At 39.4% G+C, this 17425-nt stretch overlaps 1 protein-coding gene across 8 annotated transcripts in view; it reads left to right on the top strand.

Moving 5' to 3' along the window:
* The first annotated feature begins 575 nt into the window (after positions 1-575).
* Positions 576-17425, top strand: part of acacb (acetyl-CoA carboxylase beta) — a 26602-nt gene continuing 9752 nt past the window's right edge. For 2 of the 8 annotated variants that reach the window (XM_079685928.1, XM_079685924.1), the window contains exons 1-27: positions 629-837; positions 2673-3245; positions 7555-7687; positions 7792-7930; positions 8138-8247; positions 9424-9505; positions 9595-9693; positions 9807-9916; positions 10032-10142; positions 10229-10438; positions 10526-10696; positions 11279-11440; positions 11525-11688; positions 12065-12215; positions 12324-12427; positions 12513-12594; positions 12675-12820; positions 12901-13051; positions 13668-13802; positions 13910-14056; positions 15193-15381; positions 15471-15571; positions 15679-15767; positions 15850-15974; positions 16056-16169; positions 16698-16811; positions 16900-16989. In XM_079685928.1, coding sequence (XP_079542054.1) covers positions 2692-3245; positions 7555-7687; positions 7792-7930; positions 8138-8247; positions 9424-9505; positions 9595-9693; positions 9807-9916; positions 10032-10142; positions 10229-10438; positions 10526-10696; positions 11279-11440; positions 11525-11688; positions 12065-12215; positions 12324-12427; positions 12513-12594; positions 12675-12820; positions 12901-13051; positions 13668-13802; positions 13910-14056; positions 15193-15381; positions 15471-15571; positions 15679-15767; positions 15850-15974; positions 16056-16169; positions 16698-16811; positions 16900-16989 — 3783 coding nt within the window. In that variant the 5' untranslated portion in view covers positions 629-837; positions 2673-2691. The other 6 variants (XM_079685925.1, XM_079685927.1, XM_079685926.1 and 3 more) reach the window with 6 other exon arrangements.

The raw sequence follows: 17425 nt of genomic DNA, 5'->3' as shown, positions 1-17425 counted from the left end.
TTTATTTGTTGTGGTTCTGATCTCAACATGCCAGAATGTATATTTTAGAAACTCAATTATGATGTGTTTTCTCTTCCCAGAAATCATAAAATGGTTACTCAAGATAATCCACAATTCTCGTTGTAAATCTTCTTTCTACTTGAATTGAAAAATTTAAAATATTAAAATGATTATCCTTTCTATTAAGATCTCACATCATCAATTTAATTTAACATGAATTTCATTTTTAATATCAGTAGATTTTCCTTTGGTATCTTTAAGGTATTTTATCTTGTATTATCTCTAGTAACATCTCTTTGTGTTATTATTAATGGATGAACGAGTACATTGTTTTTAGTTTGTCTTGCATTGTTGCGTTTATCAAAACATTTTTTGAATAATACATTAATTATAGTAATATTTTTCTATTAAAAATTATAATAAACTTTTCACTTTATTTATTTTCTTGATTTAACTCAAATTGAACGCAGTTTAAGAGAGATTGACAAGAAAAACTATTTACATTTTTTCCCCACATACTCAAACATCTTATTTATACACGATCTTCGGAGCGTTTCCTCTTTCCTGGGAGGAGCTTGAAATCCTCCAGCGAGGAGGAGGAGGGAGAGAGACTGCGGGTGAGTGGTTGTGACATTTCCTGCTGCTGTCATAAAGATTATTCAAACCTTAAAACTAGTAGCAGCCAGTGTATGTGGTGGTTTAATATGAATTCATTTCGATTTGTCTGAAGTAATGACATGTGTTTGTAGAGTGAGGTGCTTTAGTCGCAGCTAACTCGATAGCCGTGCAGAAACAACAACAACAACAACGACTGAGCAGTGATGTCCATTATTAGTGGTGAGTGTACATCACATATGTTTACAACAAAAAACCTATTTAAATGTTTACTTAGTGATGTATTACTTGACGTTTATTTTGCTGACACAAATGTACTTCATGTGTGATCTTAAAGACATGTTCCTTTTCCTGTTTGGTAAACAATGGGAAAGGATAGTTTTTCTTTCGGAATTGACTTGCCTGAACTTCATGTTTGAGTCTTATTTCTGTCACGTATAAGTTCATGATTTCCTGTCAGAAAACCATAGTGCACTGGTATGTGTTTTGCTCAGTTTGCAGGCGATAAGCCAATTTATTCTGGCATTTTGTTTACATTTGACAATCCGTTGAGGTCAGCATGAAGCTTAAGTTACCACACTTTAACTTCATGTATCCTCCTTTGGGATTCAGTGGAACAACTCACTTACTCTTATGCCTTCTACTGTAAATGCAACTTTGGAAGTTATATCTCAACCCTTCCTTTGTTTCTATAGTGGCTAGAGGACAAACACCTCCTTGTGTCTCTAATGAATGCTTCTTTGGAATGAATGGATACCATATTAACATATTTTTCATGAGAAATACAGACTCAAACTAACATGAGGAATCCAAATTAGTTTCACCCGGATTTCATACTTATATATTCTTAATTTGTGTGTATGTTTGATTTTTCAAATGCTCATTAACGTTGTTTGTCTTTGTGTCTGTGTTTGTGCGTCCCTCTCCTCACACTTCATTCCCTCAGTGTTGACCTTTACTCCATAAGAAGCCGCTCTCACTGCAGCTGTTTCAGGCTGTTTACCGGGCACTGCCGGGGAAATGTAGCCTGCCAGGCCCTGCTGTTATAACCATAGCTACACTTCTAAGTGTCTTGATTTGTGGTATTTAAGGACTTAAAGCTGAGTTTAAAAGTAATCCTTTCTACCTCTTGTTGTCTGTCTTTGGTGGTTGAGTCCAACCCTTGAATCTTATCTCAAAATACCCAGCTTGACCCTGTCCCAACAGACTTCGGACCTCTCCCTTCACCTTGAAGGAACTGTCTTTAGACAAGAATAGTGCACAGACAGCATAATGTTTTATTACTTACTTTTATTAGATTTGATTTTATATCTTATCATATTTTTCACAAAGAACACAAGTCTCTAATTTGTAATCCTTCTGATATTTGACGGCAATATTGATATTTTAGAGACAACTTTACATTTTTTACATACATTTTTTTTTTTGTTGAGAAAATGAGCCCTCTAAGTTGTTACGGAATTTTGAAAATATATTCTAAAATAGGACATTTTACAGTTGAAGAATACATTCATCATTGCTCGTTCTTTCCATTATTAAGATAATCATCAACAAATACACAAGAATGACTTGGAACATGCTGTCAGGCTCACTGTCATGGTGAAAAAGTGAAAAATAAAGTCTTGTTTAAAATAGTCTTTTAAGTCACTTTTGAAAACTCACTTTTTTAGAATTGCTTTTATGGGATTTTATTTTTATATCCATTTATTCTTAATCTATGTATTTTTTTTTTATTATTTTCTATCTGTTTAACTCTGTGTTTCTATGTTTAGAAGCTGTTGTTTAGTTCACTTGCTCTCTGTGTATTTGTATGTGAGAGCACTTTGTAACTATGTTCTGAAAGGTGCTATATAAATAAAGTTTGTTATTGTCATTATATTATTACAAACATACAGGCATAGACACAAAAAAACAGACTCAAACAATAATTGTTTTAATTTTAATTACTGAATACACTTTTATTTTTGGGTGGGTCTTATGACTGATGATAACTTATTGTTGGATAATTTATTTTGCACTAATCATGGCTTATAATATCCATTTTGCTCTTGTTGCAGTCGCAGAAGGATTGTTTGAATGCTGCCGTTCGCAGTCTTGGGATTAATCGTATGGATATTATTGTTTCTGTGGAGGATTAATACCAAGATGCTAGCGATGCCCGTGAAAGGAGAGGAATCTCCCCCTGGCTGTGGTGCGCCTGCAGCAGAGGAGGATAAGCCCGCTACACAATCCCCTCATCCGGGGGAACATTCCCTTTCAACAGCTCCTCACGCAGTAACACACAATGGAGACATCAGTCCTCAGGGAGACAGTAGTCCTGCCTCTACGGGTCTTGAAGTTCAAACAGTGAAGGCTCTGCAGGCGTCCTCTGAGGTTAGTTCAGAAAAGCCATCATTGCGACCGAACACCCAGAGACCTTCCAGACCCAGAGGGCCAATGCTCAGCTCAGGGCCCGAGGACAGGCAACGCCTCAAGTTCATCCTCGGAGCGTCGGAGGATAACTCTTCAGACGAGGAGCCTCTGGTCTCCAAACCTCCCAGCGGCGCAGCTCAGCCCCCGCCCTCCGCCCCCAAACCCTCTCCTGAGGTGGCGTCCTCTGCAGCGCCTCAGAACATCTCCCCAGGCATGAAGTAAGACCTTGTTTCTATTTAAGTTCATGTAAACTGTCCGGAGTCAGGCAAGTTTATTTATATAGCACATTTCTACACAAGGCAAAGTGCTTTACAAAAATGAAAGAGATTAATAGCATTAAGAAAGATATTATGAAATGATATCTAAAAACACTCATTTAAAAGCAAAGATACATGAATCACAGTTACAGTGCAGTGTGAGATACACACATCTGAACGAACCCCCCTTTGGAAAATTATAATCTGACCCCATGGTACCTTTTAGTTTTTACCGAAACTATGCCTCTTTTTTATTATTAAATGCACATAGTTAAGTTTGCCTTGTCTTTCTAGGACTTTTTTGGTATCCTCCGTGAACCAGGGTCTTGAAACCAAAACGGATTCCTGTACCCCAAGGTGCCTTTTTAGTTTTGGCCAAAACTATTCCTCTTTTCTTTAAATGCACATTAGTTACGTTTAAGTTGTCTTTTCTAGGACTTTTTTGGTGTCCTCCGAGAACCAGGGTCTTGAAACCAAAACGGCACACGTAGAGGACTTCAACCCCAATAATGACTTTAACCCCAATATTAATGACTTTAACTACCTTTGGGGGGACTCAACACAAGGCAATTCAAAGTGCTTTACAAAAATGAAAGACATTAAGAAAATGGCATTAAAAAGCAAAGATAATAAAGTTTACAGTGCAGTTTAAGATATGAATATATAAATTAAAAGCAGCGGCAAAAAGAAAAGTCTTCAGCCTGGATTTAAAAGTAGTAAGAGTTTCAGCGGACCGGCAGGTTTCTGGGAGTTCGTTCCAGATATTTGGAGCATAATAACTGAACGCTGCTTCTCCATGTTTAGTTCTGACTCTGGGGACAGAAAGCCGACCAGTCCCTGAAGACCTGAGAGATCTGGATGGTTCATAATTTAGCAGAAAGTCAGAAGTGTATTTTGGGCCTAAACCATTCAAAGCTTTATAAACCAGCAGCAGTATTTTTGAAATCAATTCTTTGACACACAGGAAGCCATCGTAAAGACTTCAGAACAGGAGTGATGTGATCCGCTTTCTTAGTGTTAGTGAGGACTCGAGCAGCAGCGTTCTGAATCAGCTGCAGCTTTCTAATAGATGTTTTAGTGAGACCTGTGAAGACACCATTACAGTAGTCCAGTCTACTGAAGATAAAAGCATGGACAAGTTTTTCCAAATCCTGCTGTGACATTAGTCTTTTAATTTAGCTACAAATTCAATGTAAAAATAAATGCCATACAGTGAAATAAAATGCTGTATGTACTGTAATCATGTGACTACTCACAGGCAAAGCCCTTGACCGTGGGGTACAACTCTGACATGTGACGTAAACATGGGAGCATCTTACCCAAATATTAGGAAGGACTTATATAAAAAGAGAGGTTGTTTAGGTCAATAGGATGAATGTTCCTAAATGGTGTTGGCTAGAACATATGGCCACATAGGTGACGTGCTTTTCTGCACTTACTGCTGTCTCTACAAGCTGTGTGTTATCACCTGACTGCATGCAGTTGACGTGCTTTATTGTCGAATGTCAAACACCCCCCGACTCTATTACTGGAACAAGAGCCCACACCAAATGACTTTGAAAACTGTAGTGGGACTCTAGGTCACAACAAGGCAAACAAAAACACTTTTCAATCTTCAACAACTTTTTATTTGTAGCTTTTCTTTTGCAGTCTGAATGTTAGAAAGTTATTTGTATACCCAGCGTTGGTATATGATATGAATCCTATCATTTGATCGTGGCTTTGAAGGGTTGTTTGCTGCACATAGCTTCATGCTTCAACCGGACACGCTTGGTTGGACGGATTTACCCTAATGCGTGAAGCTATGTGTGCATGGAGCCATCATGAAGGGGAGCAAGGTAAAGGATTGTTGTATCCCAAATCTAAGCCAAAACATCTTCCTGCACTTTGAAGTCTTGCAGCAGAAGAAGATGCACTTTTAAAAAATGTTAAATAGAAACTAAACAATTTATTTGTACAATCATGCCAGGTTTGAGCCCTTACATGTCCAACATCTTCACATTGGATACTGGATACTGGAGGCTTTCTTGTTCCAAGTGAAAACAAATTGAGACTTTTGGTCTTACCCCTTTTGTTGTTTTTAGAACAAGGACCCTGTAATATGTCCAAGGAGACCCGTAGAATATAAAGCTGTAAATGTGGGAGGGGAGAAGGGAGGGAGCACAGGAGAGGAAACACTTTGTAGAGTTTTTTGTTTTGGTCGGTCTTACATTTTGAAATCTAGTTTGACTAATAGAGAATTATAAAACAGGTGAAAAAACATATGGAGGAAAACAGCTGGCAGGGTTTGAACTTGTTCCCTTATCTCGGAAGGTAGGTGCTTTTAAGACTTAGATTCTGTCGTTTGTAATTTGATACTTTAGCTGCAGTGTTTATTTAGTGCAAAGCTATGACATGCTTTATGAGCAGAACTAATGGGAACATGCGTCATTACTTTGTATGAAATGAGAATAGATACTTCTGGACACATGTCTGTAGACTGAGGATCACTCGTGTTGCCTGACTGTTATGTAACTGAACAGGGCTTGCTTTGGCACACATAAGTTTGAGGAAATACAAAAGAAAAGGCACTCCGTTAGTGCGTACGTACAGTCTATGGTGCGTACCCTCTAGGGAAGATTAAAACAGACCGCAATGACTTACTTGCCAAGCAGTCCAGTGAAACAACAAGAATAGGTCCATAAGTTGTTTTAAAACACATAGGCTACTCATTGTTTCAGTGAATGAATTCCTGCCTCATGTCCTGGGAAAGAAGAGATAAATAGTTTAAAGTTCATTTTGGCTCATACAGAGTTACACTCCCACAGGTCTCACTGATGCAACACAGGTGTTTTCTCAGTGATATCTCAACATGGTATATCATTTCAATGAAGTCTCTTGTGTTGTAATTTCAAAGAGACTTTGGAATGAACAAGGTACAGTACGAGCCAGCTGATAATCATGGTGCGTACAATTATACATTGTGTATTGTAAAATGTAAACTGGTGCTTTGCTTTTGTTCTCTTAATGTAAAACAAGATTTCAAAATGTCTCTTATTGTGTGTTCTTTGTAATTCTGGTGGGGCTTACATCATAAAGGACTTTGAACGATTCAATGAAAGTAAAGTACATTTCAGTTTTACTGCCTTTGCTTAAACTTACGTAAATCCGATGAGATTTAATGTGTAACAATGCAGCTTGCGATGCCTGCAAAATGCTTGGGCTGTTTTTTTATGTGATTTAAATTATTACATTGACTTTAAGAGCCAGATAGTCTGAAGTGTTTGTTTATGGACTCTGGAAGGAAAGACTCCTGTGAACTATTGATAATCATTATCTGACAACTATGTGGAAATAACCTTATGGCAATTTGTGAACTTAGTTGTTAAAATTACATTATGAAAAGGCTGTAGGCTAACACAAATTAACCCAACGTGAATCAACTTGATTCCAAATTAAATCTGATAATGGGTTTTGACTTCACATTCATAATCTCAAATAATCAGACATTTAAAGAAAGATGTAATAAACCATATGCTTTCAAAAATAAAGGCAGCATGCTCTTAAAGTTTCTTTATTAGTGAACATCAGATAAAAATGTTCACCACAAGCAACAGTGTTGACCCTGTAGTTATTTTCTCTAAAGAGCAGTGTTTTAAGTGTAATAGAAGATAAGCGGAAACATAAATAGGCCAATCCATAGCGCGCCTTTGTTCAGGAAAGACTGAACTTTGACTTGGGTTTCATATACAGTATGCAATGCTCTCCTGTTGTTTTATAGTTAACAGTCCTTAACTCACACTGTCATGTAGCTGTTTACCACCATGACAGAAGAGTAGGGCTGCTCGATTATGGCAAAAATCATAATCTCGATTATTTGGGTCAATAATTGATATCACGATTATTAAAAACGATTATCCATTTACTTTGAAAACATCAATTTATTGGAGAAAAAAAACGTAAAGAGTATTTTTTTAACAGTTGATTACCCTGAACTTTAAGTATAATTCAACTGAAAAACAAACAAAAAGAAAATAATTATTTAAAAAAAAATATATATATATCATAATAAAAAGATAATCGTTTTATTTAGATTACGTTGTTTTCGTAATCGTTGCAAGCCATAATCGTAATTGCGATTAAAATACGATTAATTAAGCAGCCCTACTGAAGATATAAAAGACCCCACTTCTTCCTGGATTATTTAATAAAGGATGCAGCTAATATGCAGAACAAAAGTGGTTTTCTGTGTTATTGAATGAGGCGACTAAAAATGAGCTTTCCCCTCCAGGCCTAGCATGTCTGGTCTTCACTTGGTGAAGAAAGGACATAACTACAGAAAGATGGATCTACAGAGGGACTTCACCGTGGCCTCTCCTGCCGAGTTTGTCACCCGATTTGGTGGCAACCGTGTCATTGAAAAAGTAAGAAGTCCTTCCTGTGTTGTTTCAATTCATTGCAATCGTTGCATCGTGCAGCATTTCTGTCTTTCTTTAGACGAGCCAAGTTGTTTCTATTTCTGTTACAGGTGCTGATTGCTAACAACGGTATAGCTGCAGTGAAATGCATGCGCTCTATCCGCCGCTGGTCCTACGAAATGTTTCGCAATGAGAGGACCATTCGTTTTGTTGTCATGGTAACCCCTGAAGACTTGAAAGCCAATGCAGGTCATTGTGAACTTGATACTTATCAGATTTTATTTCCCAGAAGTTATCTAGGTGAGACTGAGAGATAAGACACTAGGCAGTGTGTCGTTATCTTACGTCAGCTGTCTGACCAAAGTTTTATTGGAGTGATTCCCTGAAAGTCTGTACTGAATTATTAATGATCAGAATTGGTTTTATATTTTAATTTGTTAATCTTTTCACTTTTAGAATACATCAAAATGGCAGACCATTATGTGCCTGTGCCTGGTGGAGCCAACAATAACAACTACGCCAACGTAGAGCTGATAGTGGACATTGCCAAAAGAATCCCAGTTCAGGTACGCTGATATGTGATATTCATTTATTTTATAATTTGTTGTTGGGTAACATCATAATCTACCAATTCTCAAGAGCACACTTACGGCCCGTCCACACGGCGGCGTGTGTTGAAGCTTCAACGCTTCTGCCCATTCGCTTTGAATGGGGTGACGTCACGCTTTGCCGAACTGCATTGTGGGAGCGTTGCTTCGCTTTGCTCGCTTCAAAAGTTGAGCAATGTTCAACTTTTGAAGCTTTGTCGGAAGCGTCAGCCAATCAAATCATATACCAGTACAAGCTCTTGCCAATCAAACCGCGTGCTTGTGTGTCCGGGGCGGGAGATTCATGTGATTGGTTGTTGGTTGAGTTTCAGACAAGCTCGGCAAGCTTCAACGCACCCCGCCGTGTGGACGCTGCGTTAAACACATTTAGAGATAACATGTTCCCTTCAGTCCTACAAATTGTAAAATAAAGTATTAAAAGATTATTATAATGTTCAAAATACTTTACTAATTGTAAATATACACTAAGCAAGCAAAAATAATCTCAAGTGTTTTATTAATTATAATTTAATTTGATCATTATTGAAGTAAATTCTTCTTCTCAACATCTTTGTGTGCACACGGCCCCGCAGTCTCATGGCTTTTTATAGCGATTGGCAGGGCGTTTCCCTAAGCTAATTAAAACCAAATAGCACATGCTTTCTATTTATCAGGACTTTGGGATTCCTCATGTTGTTATTCTGACAGACCTTTTCAAGAAAAAATGTAACACTTACTTTTGAAGATCAATAAAAGATAACTGGTTGCTCTGTATACCCAAATATAGACGGAAAGTGTGTTTGGGGGCCACAAAAACAGGATAAGCAGGAATGTGAACCACACTCTAAAATGGAATAAGAAGTAATTACGAGGAAGGAAATATGAAAAAGCCTGTATTGTCGCTAAATCATAAAATCGCTTCCTGACAGAGCCCTACACTGGTAAACAGATGTTGGCTATTGAATAATAAAAGCCACTATGATAAAGGCTTTTTGACATGTCCTTCCTCGTGGTTACTTGTTTTTACATGTTTTAAATACTTACCTGTTTGAAATAAGATATTGGTGCCCAGTGTTCATTCTTGCCTGTAACCTGTTTTATCTTTGATCCGTGCCTACTTGTTAGTAAAATAAATGTGTGTATCACTTCTAACAGGCTGTATGGGCCGGTTGGGGTCATGCCTCAGAAAATCCCAAACTGCCTGAGCTGTTGGACAAAGCAGGGATATCCTTTCTGGGTAACATTTTGTTTGAAACTGCTTTTATTTTTAAAGGTTTTTATTAGCATCAGAGTCAAATCTTATTGTTAACTGACTGTTTCTTTCAGGGCCATCCAGTCAGGCCATGTGGGCCCTCGGGGATAAAATTGCTTCTTCCATTGTGGCTCAGAGTGCTGGCATTCCCACGCTACCATGGAGCGGATCAGGTGATGCTTTACCTCCCACACTGTCTCAGTTCACATAATGTATACTAACACTATTCTGCTCAGTTTTTTTCAGTGTTGTTATGTTCTTATTCTTCTGTGTCTGGTGCTCTCAGGTCTGAAAGTGGACTGGGAAGAGGAAGACAATTTTCTGGGCAATGTTATCAGTGTTCCTCCGGAGATCTACACACAGGGCTGCGTTCTTGATGTAGACGATGGGATGAAAGTAAGCATATTAACAAAAATCCTCATACTTAATACTTCAAAATTGCCTATTTGTCCCTGAAACGATTATCTCCTGTCAAATATATTTTGTTTATTAATGTGATGTTTCTCTGCAGGGGGCTGAAGAAATTGGTTATCCGGTTTTTATCAAGGCCTCTGAAGGTGGAGGTGGAAAGGGTATCCGGAAAGTAGAAAACTCTGAGGATTTTCCGAGTCTCTTTAGACAGGTTTGATTTCATTTAATGGCACCTTTTCTATACAGTTGAATTTAATGCTGTTCCTACATCTAAGGTGTTGTTTTTTATGACTGCAGGTTCAGACAGAGGTCCCCGGGTCGCCCATCTTCGTCATGCAGCTGGCTCAGCATGCCAGACACCTCGAGGTGCAGATCCTGGCGGATGAATATGGAAACGCCATCTCTCTGTTTGGACGAGACTGCTCCATCCAGAGAAGGCACCAGAAGATCATAGAGGAGGCTCCGGCCACGATAGCCTCTGCCTCAACATTTGAGCAAATGGAACAGGTCAGTTTTTTGTCACTGCTTGTTTTTATTATCCAACCTTTATCAAGAACTCCTCCTTTAATATTTGGTCTCCTCTTCCTGGCCCAGTATGCTGTGCGGCTGGCCAAGATGGTGGGTTATGTGAGTGCGGGCACGGTGGAATATCTTTTCTCTGAAGACGGGAGTTTCCATTTCCTGGAGCTGAATCCTCGGCTGCAGGTGGAGCATCCCTGCACGGAGATGATTGGAGATGTAAACCTGCCAGCTGCCCAACTTCAGGTAAAAAAAAGAGTCGTAAGAATACAAAAAACACAGGGGTTAAACTAGTCATCCTCCTGCAAATCCAAATCAGAATACATTTATTCGTCCCACAAAGGGGAAATGTCCATATTACAGCAAAAGTAAAGAACCAAAAATAGTTTAATAATAATTAAGAAGCGTGCATTAAATGTTAAAAATAAAAATAGATATTACACGAATTACAATATACCAGTACCAGTAACAGTATTTAAAGAAACAAGTGTAGCATGTATTAAATTATTTGATAGCAGCCAGTTATAGTATTAAAAGTCGAAGTATATAATATATTATACGTTTTTTACAGATTTATTACAGAAGTTGTATTGTCTAACTTAGGGAAAGCAGCCAGTAGTACCGTAATAATAATAATAATAATAATAATAATAATAATAATAATAATTATAATTATGAAGCGGTGTATATATAGTGCATATATTGCACATATTCATATTGCTCAAATTCGTGTTATAGTCTTTGTTGTGTGGTGGTCTACTGGGGCCATGATGGTTGTAGGTTAATATTGTTCCATTTTAACTCTGTGTTTTGTCTCTTCCCTCATAGATAGCGATGGGCATCCCCATTCATAGAATTAAGGACATCCGCTTGCTTTATGGAGAAAGTCCGTGGGCCGACACCATCATTAACCTCGAGAATCCAGAGTGCATGCCAAGTCCAAGAGGTCACGTCATAGCTGCACGCATCACCAGTGAGAACCCCGATGAGGTAGAGCTACATTTCATCAACACTGTATTTGTATTTCCTTTTGACTCGCACCACTGACTTTTTAATCGCTGTGCTCTCTCTCAGGGGTTCAAGCCCAGCTCTGGCACTGTGCAGGAGCTGAACTTCCGCAGCAGTAAAAATGTCTGGGGTTATTTCAGCGTGGGGGCGACTGGAGGCCTGCATGAATTTGCAGACTCCCAGTTTGGACACTGTTTCTCCTGGGGCGAGAACCGTGAAGAAGCCATTTCGTAAGCCTCTTCTTTTGATCCAATAATGCTGAGATATCTGCTGTCGCTTTTGACGCAACAGCCAGTAATAACAATAATAATAATAACTTGAATTTATATAGCGCCTTTCATAACCTCAAGGTCGCTTTACAAAGAAACATACAAGGACAAGACATAAAACATAAAAATGCCCAAATATTGTAACTGCCCATTATGTAACTGGTAAGAATGCAATGATCGGCCCATTATATAATACTATCTTAGAGGACATTAGGGCAAAATTCAGCTAATGCAATTTTAATGCAATTCAAGGTTGATTCTTAACATTTTTAGGGGCATTTCTTTTTGTAAATCTCATAGAATACATGTGTTTATCAGGTGTGATATTGTGCTTCAGGAACATGGTGGTGGCTTTGAAGGAGCTGTCCATCCGAGGTGACTTCAGGACCACTGTTGAATACCTCATTAAGTTACTGGAGACCGAAAGCTTCAGAAACAATGACATTGACACCGGATGGCTGGATCATCTCATTGCAGAGAAAGTGCAGGTAGGAGACAGAAGACCGTGTGCTACAAATCATAACACACCCGAGGACTTGGTTTTTTAAGTTTGATATAGTTTGTTTGTTTCATAAAGCATTATACTCTTCTTGCAGGCGGAGAGACCAGATACCATGCTGGGTATTGTTTGTGGGGGTTTACATGTTGCAGACACAAGCTTCAGAAAGAGCATGTCTGACTACCTGCATTCCCTGGAAAGGTCAGTAGACTCTTTCCCTTTTATTACGTTTTTTCAACAGCTGTATGTTTATATAACTGACTTATAAAAACTGCTGCATCTTTAGAGGCCAAGTACTGCCTGCAGCCAGTCTCCTCAACTCTGTCAATGTGGACTTAATATATGAAGGAGTCAAGTTCTGCTTCAAGGTATCTGCTTTATTCCCTTTATACGTTCCTTGTTGAGCTCTTACTTTTTTACTCAATATATCATCTCTTCCTGCCTCCAGGTGTCTCGCCAATCCCCAACAACGTATGTCATCATGATGAACTGCTCCAACATAGAGATTGATGTCCACAGGCTGAATGATGGCGGCCTCCTGCTGTCCTACGACGGCAGCAGCCACACCACCTACATGAAGGAGGAAGTGGACAGGCAAGAGCTCCTCTTTCTCTCTACGTAGATTGGTTTGTTTTGTTTCAATATTTATTTTCTGAAATAATGTATCCCTACAGCTACCGAATCACCGTCGGCAACAAGACTTGTGTGTTTGAGAAGGAGAAGGATCCCACGGTGCTGAGGGCGCCCTCTGCTGGGAAACTGCTGCAGTACATGGTGGATGACGGAGGTCACGTGTGTACTGGAGAGATCTATGCAGAGATTGAGGTGAATGAGACAGCTTTTTGGTGAAGTTTATTTTTGTCCAGGGGGACCGCGGGGTCTTAACAAGTATTAAAAGTTGATACATCTATTTAGTGGAAATGAAGGCTATTAAAAAGTATTAAACGGCATTTTCCAAGGTATAACATTTTGTAGCTTGTTTTCAATAAGTATCTAAATTGTCCAAAGAGGTTGTATTCTACAGTCTGCCTGAATGTAATCATTGCGTAGGTGTGTAGTGTGATTCTGTGTAGTTTATTTATGGCATCCCGTTGGATTTGACGTCATCTGAACAGGACATCGCACGCTCACTGCTTGATAGCGTGCGAAGGTCCGTTTACGCCGGTTGTTAAACAACATCGTTATGGGGAAATGCAAGTCTGCGTCCAAATGGTTGGAAGATAAGGAGGAAGGGCAATCAATACTGTATATAGTCAATGTGAGGTAAAGTGTGTCGCCAATGTAAACGGTTAAAACTCCAAGTGGCGATGAGGTCTTAAAATGTATGGAAAGGGTCTTAAAAGGTCTTAAAAGGAATTACATCTGACTTCAGGATTCCTGCATATACCCTGTTGTCTCTCTTTGCCATATTTATGGACATGTCGTTGATCTGTGGTTTCAGGTGATGAAGATGGTGATGACGTTGACCGTGCATCAGTCTGGTTGTGTCAACTTTGTAAAGAGACCCGGAGCGGTTCTTCAGCAGGGCTGCGTGGTGGCACGTTTAGACCTGGATGACCCCAGCAGTATACACCGGGTAAAATAATAAAAAAACAGAATTAAAAGTGCTCAAATTGTTCTCCTTCACTGCTGATGCTTTTGAATTTTTTATATAATCTTTCCTGCTTTCACCTCCTGTCATAGGTGGAGCTCAACACAGCCATACTGCCACCCCAGCAACCACTGCCTATTGTTGGGGAAAAGCTTCACCAAGTGTTTCACTGTGTGCTCGAAAACTTGATTAAAGTCATGGGCGGCTTCTGCCTGGAAGAGCCGTTCTTCAGCCTTAAGGTACACAGCAGGCTTTCTGCCTCTAGAGATGCTAGGAACACTCACCCATACTACAAAATACTTTCTCCTCTACCTTTAGGGATATTTATCCATCTAGATTATTTCGAGGTACTGACCGTAGAGGTGTCTGCCTTCTGTGGGAACTAAATGGCACACAGCTTGTGTTGCTAAAAGCACCAACAAATTCATTTGAAAACTCAACAGAAATCTATCTTTTGAGAAAATAATGAGCTGGCTCCTCGGTGGCCTCTCGCTGGAGGATGTGTTTTCTTTTCGGAAAACAAAAAAATGAAACTGCTGACAGCTATGTCTGTGTATCAACTTGAGTTACCAAAAAGGATTTTGGAAAGAGACATTGCTGTTAAAGGTCCCATGTCATGGCCATTTCCACTGATCATAATTCCATTGTTGAGGTCTACTAAAATAAAAGAATACTGTGCAATTTTCCAAACTCACATTGGTTTCGCATACAGCATCTCTGTAAAGTATGTGTATTTAGCAGTATTCACTTTCTCCACTAAACGGCTTGCTGCAGCTCCCCCCCTCCCTGTGAGCCCAGTGTGCTCTGATTGGTCGGTACGAATCGCCTGCAGCCAGGGAGGAGAGATCAGCAAAGCTGCATGCACTGAGTGTGTGTGTGGATTGGTCAATTTGGACCAATCAGCGGGGGCTTAACGTAACGGCTCCACGGATTGGCCCATTTAGTTCCGGGTACGTGCTTTCGTAAGCACGTACCCGGAAGAATCAAATGGATGATGACGTCATAATGACGATTCACCAACGAGGCGTTTTGGGGAGGTATTTTCTGTTTTAGAGTTTTACTCGCTACAGGGTGTACTTTAAGGGTTTTGACTCTGCAGACCGTTTACATGCAGAAAAACTTCATAACACACAAGGGGACGGCTAATAACCGGAAAAGCATGACATGGGACCTTTAAGTGTTTTTATCCTATGTGCATGTTACATTACATTGCATTCAGCTGACACTTTTAGTGCAATAAACCATTAAGATTACAACTAAGGACAACAAGCACAGTGCTGACATATTCACTTCAAACAAGCAAGACTATTGTACGTGCTGGTGCGTAAATTAAACTCTGAAGTGCTGCTTTTCTTTTCTTTGTTCCTGTCTGCAGCTGAAACTGTGGGTGGCTTCTCTGATGAAGACTTTGCGGGACCCCTCGCTGCCGCTGCTGGAGCTGCAGGAGATCATGACCAGCTTGGCGAGCCGCATTCCCCCCAGTGTGGAGAATGACATCCGTAAAGTCATGGCCCAGTATGCCAGCAACATCACCTCGGTCCTCTGCCAGTTCCCTAGCCAACGAGTGAGAGATGTTGCAGTTGTTCAAGTTCTTTAAATACATACAAATACTGTTGGTGATTTCATCTGATGATGTTTTTCTGTTCAATCCAGATTGCAAATATTCTAGACAGCCATGCAGCAACCCTACAGAGGAAGGCTGACCGAGAAGTGTTCTTCATGAACACTCAGAGTATTGTTCAGCTGGTACAGAGGTTAGTGTTATCCTTGTTATTGTCCGATGCAGATTGTACAGAAGTAATACATTCAATATTAAACAATAATGCATCCATTGACACATGTTTGACCATGTCTTATCCAGGTACCGCAGTGGGATTCGTGGTTACATGAAGTCTGTGGTTCTTGATCTGCTGAAGCGATACCTGCAAGTGGAGATGCAGTTTCAACAAGGTAACACCAAACTCTAGATGAAGCATTTACTTGAATAACTGTGGTTTGTTTGTCATCACTAATGTCACTGTACTCACAACAGCTCACTATGACAAGTGTGTTATCAACCTGAGGGAGCAGCACAAACCTGACATGAGTCCTGTGCTGGAGTACATCTTCTCTCATGCCCAGGTCTTCAAGAAGAACCTCCTAGTCACAATGCTAATAGTAAGGCTTCAGCACTTAACATGCATAAATGAATCCTTCAACTCATAAGGTTTAGTGAAAGACACTTTGAACTCTGTGTAGGACCAGCTGTGTGGACGGGATCCCATGCTAGCTGACGAGCTGATGGCCATTCTGAACGAGCTAACGCAGCTTAGCAAGATGGAGAACTCCAAGGTGGCTTTGAGAGCCAGACAGGTAATAACAGTATCTGGTAAATGTCAGTTAAACATTACCCTGATTGTGTAAATACATTGTTTAATCATGTTGATCTAGCAGACAGGACACCTCAAGTTGGATTCATATTATATTTTTTAGTTCATCAGATTTGTCTCAGATTTTTTTTTTTTTTTTACAAGTCTTTTTATTTCATTATAGTGTACAGTAATCGATTCCATTTCATTTATATTGTAATATCACAGTACACTCACTACACTCCCCCCTCCCTCCCTCCCTCCCTCCCTCCCTCCTTCCACCCGCACATGCCCACACAGGCGAAACCAAAAAAAAATGCTTATCAATATAACTTAAACAACAGAGCCATGAAAAATGAAAATAAAACGGAAAAAAAATAAAAATAAACCCACATCAAAGTAAAACAAACAGATAATTATACAATGAAATACACATGTCTCAGATTTCAAGAAATAATGCATCCTTTTAAAAAACAAAACAATTTCTATCATCTGTATAGACTTGTTATTATATTTGTAAATGTACCCCTAGGTCTTGATTGCCTCCCATTTACCATCGTACGAACTGAGGCACAACCAGGTGGAGTCCATCTTCCTGTCGGCCATTGACATGTACGGCCACCAGTTTTGTCCAGAGAACTTGAAGGTTAGCGTTGTGTGGAGAAATGCATTTGTCATCATACATTTTCAGCAGCTTAAATATCAACGTGATATTTGTTTTTTCTTTGACACAGAAACTCATTCTCTCCGAAACCTCCATTTTTGACGTTTTACCCAATTTCTTCTATCACACCAATCAAGTCGTCTGCATGGCTGCCTTGGAGGTACGGTCAGGGTCATGTCTTATTTTAATGTCTTTTTATTCCTGAATAAGTGGCACTCACCTCTTGGTACCACTTTACAATAAGACCCTTATAAAGGTTTTATGAATAGTTTGTAATTCATTTATTAATTAGGTCGTGAACACTTTATAAATCTTTAATAAGCTTTTATAAGACATGAGATAAACAGGGCAACTGTGACCGGTTGCTTGCCAAATAGTGAGCCCACATGTATCTGTACTGTTAAGCCTTATATTGGCTACTTAGCTTACTTCATCTCCTTCATCAGCCAGCATCCTTGGTATCTGTTGTTCACTGAGTTGATTCTCGCTAAGTAGCCAATATAAGGCTTAGTCATCTTGCCAAATAGTGAGCCTGTGTTGACGTATGCCTATGTTAGAACTTGTTTATAAATGGTTCTTAATGATTAATAAAGAGT

Source organism: Notothenia rossii (assembly GCF_949606895.1).
Source record: "Notothenia rossii genome assembly, chromosome: 6".
Lineage (NCBI taxonomy): Eukaryota > Metazoa > Chordata > Actinopteri > Perciformes > Nototheniidae > Notothenia > Notothenia rossii.
Note: the sequence above shows the minus strand (reverse complement) of the source record. Positions and strands in the feature narration are given on the sequence as shown.